Source organism: Denticeps clupeoides, chromosome 1, assembly GCF_900700375.1.
Source record: "Denticeps clupeoides chromosome 1, fDenClu1.1, whole genome shotgun sequence".
Classification (NCBI taxonomy): Eukaryota; Metazoa; Chordata; class Actinopteri; order Clupeiformes; family Denticipitidae; genus Denticeps; species Denticeps clupeoides.
In genome coordinates, this window is record NC_041707.1 from 9,569,085 (window position 1) to 9,575,931 (window position 6,847).

The 6,847-nt window shown below is 44.1% G+C and overlaps 1 protein-coding gene across 1 annotated transcript; it reads left to right on the top strand.

The window, feature by feature from the left end:
• Positions 1 to 1,112: 1,112 nt before the first annotated feature.
• htr1b (5-hydroxytryptamine (serotonin) receptor 1B) lies at positions 1,113 to 2,781 on the top strand. The gene has a single exon (XM_028988169.1). It carries the CDS (start codon positions 1,389 to 1,391, stop codon positions 2,448 to 2,450), a length of 1,062 nt encoding a protein of 353 aa, XP_028844002.1. The 5' UTR covers positions 1,113 to 1,388; the 3' UTR covers positions 2,451 to 2,781.
• Positions 2,782 to 6,847: the final 4,066 nt, after the last annotated feature.

The following is a 6,847-nucleotide window of genomic DNA, read 5'->3' on the forward strand; positions in this document are numbered from 1 at the left end:
CTTTTATCTTGTGCTACGTGTGTATTTGCAGTAGCCTGTGTTCACTGTATAGCTGTTAAAGTGTGTGACTGAAGTGCCAGCCCCTTAATTACAGTCACTTTCATCCACAGTCAATGTCTTCAAGATCAATTATGGAAGAAGTCATTTGAGGGCAGTGTGAAAATGAGGATAGATGCATGCCATATCATAGCAAAACAAGAGCTACTGTCCTAACATGGCTTTAATAAATGCATCTGTTTGCTGCAGTCTCAGCCCACATACAACCCCACAAACGTGATTAATATATATATCACTATCATTATTGTGAGTTATGACAGTTGATATTACATTAGACAGTTTGTTAACACAGATCTATCTTGGGCAGAATGGACTGTGCTTTTTTGTTCCCAAGGCTGACGACACACACTTAGGATCACCACCAACACCCACTTCAGCAATGACATGATAATCAAGCACTCACTGTTCATACCTGTCTATTCCGAAGCAGGATCAATGCTGCCAGAGCCCATCACTGGGATATATACAGTATGGTGCAGGCTAGGGACACTTTACAGTCACCGGTCATGCCTTTTTGGACGGTGTGAGGAGACCCACACCCACACTGGGAGAGCATGCAAACTACGCACAGCCAGAGCCGGGACTCAAACTCACGACCATGGAGGTGTGAGGTCATGTTGCAAAATGTTGAGAGAGAGATGATGGTTTAAGAAATGTTGGGAAAAGGAGACAAGCAGATCATTGTCCTCCGGTCATTAATTGAAGCCTTTGGCAGATCAAACTTGGTTGTACTGGTTCAATAAAGCATCCATTTTTTCAGGTCATATTTGTAAATTAACTCTGGAGCAAGACACCCCCCCAATATTTCAGAGAATTATTATTACACATAACACACACAGTAACTGAATCATTAAATTGACAATTCCTAAAAATGTTAATGCAAAAGCATCCCTATTTTATGGTTAGATTGATATTTCTGCGGTATAGTTGAATGTATAATACGTGAACAATGCGTGGCCTCGGTAGAGTTGGATGACAGGCGGGGCACTATGACCCAGACGACGACTTCAGGTCCCGAGTGGGGAGACCCACAAGATTCATCACCTTCAGCTATATAAAGGCAGACCCTCAGACCCCAAAACAGGTACACCGCTGCTAGAGCTCATCCGAATGCGACATGAAATCTGCACGTCCAGGGTGATGTGATCTGAGAAGTGCGTGCCACCGGGAACAGGAAAAAAGCGCGTCAGAGCCGCGTGGATTTTATTCCAAAAAAGCAGAACGTTGAGATTTGAAACTTGTTTTGCGTCGTAAAAAGCGACAAGATGGCGTTTTCTTCTACACTGCAACAACGTTCGAGCGTAAAGGAACGTGTGACCTTCTGCTGAAGGATGGAGAGCTCCGCAATCCAGGAGCGCGCCATGGACACGTCCAAGGGTCCCGACAACGCGTCCGTCCCGTTCCACCCGGACGGGGACGCGGAGGACCTCGTGTCCCAAGCGGTCCTGGCCGTCACCCTGGGGCTCATAACCCTCGCCACCGTGTTGTCCAACGCGTTCGTGATCGCGACCATCTCGCAGTCGAGGAAGCTGCACACGCCGCCGAACTTCCTGATCGCGTCGCTCGCCGTCACCGACCTGCTCGTGTCCATCCTGGTGATGCCCATATGCGCGCTGTACACGGTGAGCCGCACGTGGATGCTGGGCCAGGTGCTGTGCGACGTGTGGCTGTCCTCGGACATCACGTGCTGCACCGCGTCCATCCTGCACCTGTGCGTGATCGCGCTGGACCGCTACTGGGCGATCACGGACGCCGTGGGCTACGCCAAGAGGCGCACGCCGGCGCGCGCGGCGGCCATGGTGGCCACGGCGTGGGTCATCGCCGTGTCCATCTCGCTGCCCCCGTTCTTCTGGCGACAGGTGAAGACGGAGCCGGTGACCAGCTGCACCGTCAACGCGGACCACGCGTTCTACACCGTGTACTCCACCTTCGGGGCCTTCTACATCCCCACCCTGCTGCTCGTCGCGCTCTACGGGAGGATCTACGCGGAGGCGCGCAAGAGGATCCTGAGGCGCTCGCCCAGACCGGGCAAGCGGATCACCTCGGCTCAGCTGGCCACCGGCTCGCCCGGGTCCGACTCCTCCACAGTGCACCTGGGTGGCTCTCCTCTGGCGCTGGAGGAGAGGAGGAGGGTCTCCGCCGCGCGCGAGAGGAGAGCCACCAAGACGCTGGGCATCATCCTGGGCGCGTACATCGTGTGCTGGCTGCCCTTCTTCATCTACACCCTCCTGGCGCCCCTGTGCCCGTCCTGCTCGTACCCGGGGCTCTTTGACCTTTTCACGTGGCTCGGGTACCTCAACTCCCTGATAAACCCCATCATCTACACCATGGCCAACGAGGATTTCAAAAAGGCTTTCCATAAACTTGTGAGCTTCAGATGCTGCAGAAGGTGAAAAAAAGTGTTACCCAGTAGTAATTGGCACGTTCATCAGGATTTATTCCAGTGTGGGGAGCAGCTCAATAAGTCATTTTGAAGTCATATTTACCCAAGAACTGAGCAAACATGGTCAGTGTTTGACTTGTGAGTGTAACCTATATGAATCCTGCTGTATGCACCTCGCGCTGCTCTGTTTGCTCTGCCCGGCCGAATCATTGGCCAGCAGCAGGGTTCGGAGGGACAGCCATACGAGAGAATAAAACAAATATGGAAAGCTATAACATGCACTCCATCTTCAGGAGAAAATGTATTGAATTCATTCGGAATCAAATGTTGCGCTTTTCAGGCCCGGCTTTAAGGATATCAATGCACTAAAGTACTGATAATGATCATAATTTAATGCATAAAGAACATTCACACAGGGCTACGCAGGAAATAAAGGTAGCGCTGATTTAACTGTTGATTGAATACTGTCATATTTCCTGTCTATTCAAGTATATTAAACAAACTGGCTCGAAATGATATAGTCAGTACATATACTGAACTTTTAATATGTTCTGTGAATATCATTATCAGTTCTTTAGAATATTAAAAATAATAATAATTTTTTTAAAGCTTAATAAAACTGTGAAACATTATATTTGTGAAATATATTATGTGAAACATATTTCACAATATTCTGCTCACATTAGGGTTACGGCTGTGCATCATTTAGTTAAGACGCAAGGGAAACGTTTTGTAATAAAACAGTGAATTCATTTCAGGGCCCCTGTGGTTTTTAATTAGTCGTCTTTAATTAACGTTAGAGCCCTGCCATTGTCGGTTATTGTTTTAGTGTTGCTATTGCATGCATAGAAATATTTCACCATTATACCACATGTACCTGAGAAAGGGCTTTATTTGAAACAGTAAAAAAATACACAAATCAGGTTCCTGGTTGCCTCAAAAATATATTTAAAAAATCTTATAAAGAACATAATTATTGTTTTTTTAATGCTATTAGATCATACATGAATTGCTAATTTCACCTTCATATTCATATTGCCTTATAACCTTGGTTTATTATTCAAGAACACAGTTTAGACAGCAGCAGTAAAATAATCTGAAGGTTTAAACGGTATAATTTTGATTTTCTTCATCACAGTGACAGCAGGAGCACGTTGTTCTGCTCCGTTCTAAAATGATTATCCAGCATTTTTTTTTTGCCACGCTCAGGTCTATAAGAACAATGAGACCTGCTTATATTTTCCAGAGAACCTACATTCTGGAACCTGTTTCTCCCTGGGTCTCCCTGGACCATCTCAAGTGGGTTGTCATGCTGCTCGTAGCCCATCGTGGGTCACCCCTCTGCAAGCCATTTTTCTTCAGTGACTTAAGAATGACAATGAGGACCAGAGACCATCTGCTACGGTGTTAAATAATTTCACTTTATTTTATCCTTTATTTATTTATAGCCATTTAGCCATTAAGGCACGTTTTAAAGGAAGTAGTACGGACAGAAGAGGCAGTGTCAAGATGTGAACTCTAAGTGGCAGTGTTCCACCCTCTGGACCGGATGGTAACCCTACCAGGAACGCTTCCCAGAACTTTCTCTGGCTTGAGGGCAGAAAGGCAAGGACATCAACGCATGTCATCATGTCTTCTATCCCCCACAGTGAAAAGGTTGCTCTCCTGTGGGAAAGTGATGAATGTGCTCAATTTCGCCACACCTGACAGCGCTGCTGCACATGCTAGAGACATGGCTTCAGGAAGACATCATAAAATCTCTGTGTGACTTTACGGTTTCATTTCATAGACTTTGAACCAGTGAATGCCCATAAATACCCCCAATGGGGACCCTATATTTTCAAATAAATGACTAATTACAGAGTGTTTTGGTGGCCTTGATGCAATTCACTCATCAGAAGCACCATTCTCTTCTCTCCTTTTCAGAGCAGGTAACTCAACAGTAACTATGCACAACAGAGTTAATAAGACAACACCTTCTGCGCATGACTCCCAACGTGCATCCTTACAAACTGCCACCAGTTAATTCAATTATTTCACCAGTGCTTTTAGACTATAAGATATCAAAGATTTTACAGTTACGGCATTAATTAGACGCCCTTATCCAGAGCAACTTACAATCAGTAGTTACAGGGACAGTCCCCCTTGGAGACACCCAAGGTTCGGTGTCTTGCTCAGGGACACAATGGTAGTAAGTTGGGTTTGAACCTGTGAATTTGTGGTCTTCTGGTTCGACTACTACCACCCTTTTGACATTTGGATCGAACCCTTAGTGGCTTTGGAAATCATTTATTTTCCAGAAACTTGCACTGCAGCTGTTAAAAGTAAGGTGACAAATATTCAAATATTATTCTGAAATAGCAGCAGGCATTCCATGTGCATGTGTTCAGTTCTAACAACTTCTTCAGTGCCGTGAGGTAAAATCTGCAGATCAGATGAAGCTGTTTGTTGTGTCGTGATAATTTTTGACCAATTCAGCAGAGACAAATTCCCTTATAACCTTGGTTTATTATTCAAGAACACATTTAGAAGAGTATCTGTCATTTAGAAGAATATCTCAAAGATTCTCAGTCATCCAGGTCACGGTGATCTCAAAAAAAGGTTATTTCACTGGCAACGTGACTTTCATTCCATTCCATTCCAGAGTGCTTTCTCAAGACCAAACGAAGAGAATATAGAACACAGCTCAACTTTGCTGTCATGCAAAATCCCCTGTTTTCCCATTTCGCTGCCGCTTTTATGACCAGCATTAAGTCAGCATTACTGGCGGACTTGAGGGCGAAAGGGGAGAACCGTTGTCAATGATCCATAACAAGTTCAGTTGCCAGTGAAATAACCTTTTCTTGAGACATTTAGAAGAATATTGGACAGATACAAATTGAGAAATCACTGAAATAACAAGTTGGTCTTGTTCTTTCATAGACATCTGAGAATGCTAAAGCAATGCAGGACATTATCAAGAAATGAACCAAGACATTTTAGGAGATCAGTGAGCATTGCACCCACCACACTGCGATGAACCATTGAACAATGATGAACAATGTGGACACACCATGCGATTTGTACCAAAGAATTATGTTAAAAATTGAAATGTCAGTCAGTGTGGGGAAAGGTGCTACTGATCTCACATCTGCATCAAGTCAGAAGGATTTTGTTTGTGGCCTGTAAATTGTGTCAAAGCCAAAAACCCTGAACAATCTTCTAAGGGTATATATATATATATATAAGGGTCCCATTTTAGTCCACTGTGACCATCTCTTATTGTTGTTGTTATGCTTTATTGTGGCCCTTTACAGTACATGTTTCAGATTGTCAGAGGCATATTACTTTACCTGTTACAATTACCATAAATCCCGATACTCTTTTACGCAGGATGAATGCGCATCATTCATCACGAAATGTTCCATGAACGTATTAGAGACCATGTGTGTGTGTGTGTGTGTGTGTGTGTGTGTGTGTGTGTGGTTATGTTTTGGTGAGTTTATCGGGCTCATCATTGCCACTATGCTCTGCACCTCTAGAAGCTATTTGTCTTGATGCTGACTTAATGCTGGTCATAAAAGCGGAGGCGAAATTGGAAAACGGGATTTTACATAACAGCAAAGTTGAGCTGTGTTCTATATTCTCTTTGTTCGTTTTACTCCCAACAGAATTACATCTCCCATACGGCATCTGCCTAGTAGCACCTGTGATTACGTAAAATAATAAGATAGGCGTCTCATTTTCCTATATAATTGGGATATCGTTATTGATGACTTAAATTATTCATATTTCAGTTGAGTAGGTACATCCACATTTTCTGCACTGGCCCCAAAAAGAATCTGTGAACATCAAATTTGATAGCTGAATGCACACAAATAAGGGAGGGCGCAGTGGTGGCCGGGTGGGTAAGGATGAGGATTTGTAACCAAAAGATTCACCATGTCAGTGACAAAAACAATCACTTTCACTTTTTATCAACGGGGTGTAAGTTCTCACAGTATGACTCACATTTGATGATTTCTGTCAATTATAATCTTTCACATCCTGAAGCACCCTGATTCTAAAGCAATAAAGAGTTGTTGTTCAAGGTGAGGGCCAGTTTCCTGTTCATACATTAACCCTAGACTAAAAATCACTTGGTTGATGTTCTATTTTTTAGGACTATAGGTTATCAGTTAACAGGAAACTGACCCCAAGTGTCCATTTCCATCTAAATTAAGTAGTAAAAGGATAAGTCCCCCCATGTCTTCCCTATGTACCGTGTACTCTCATTTTACAGACAATTCGAAGCATCTTAAAGAGTGGCGCTGAAACATTACAATAGAGCAGAGTGTGTCAGAATGAATCGTAGCCTTGGGGTCGCAGTAAGATATAACCAGTGTAGTCAGATGATCTATGGCAATGGTTATGGCAACTGAGCTGACC

What these genes read in the sequence shown, in the direction of transcription:
- htr1b (XM_028988169.1), top strand. Translation starts at nt 1,389, where the DNA reads ATGGAGAGCTCCGCAATCCAGGAGCGCGCCATGGACACGTCCAAGGGT.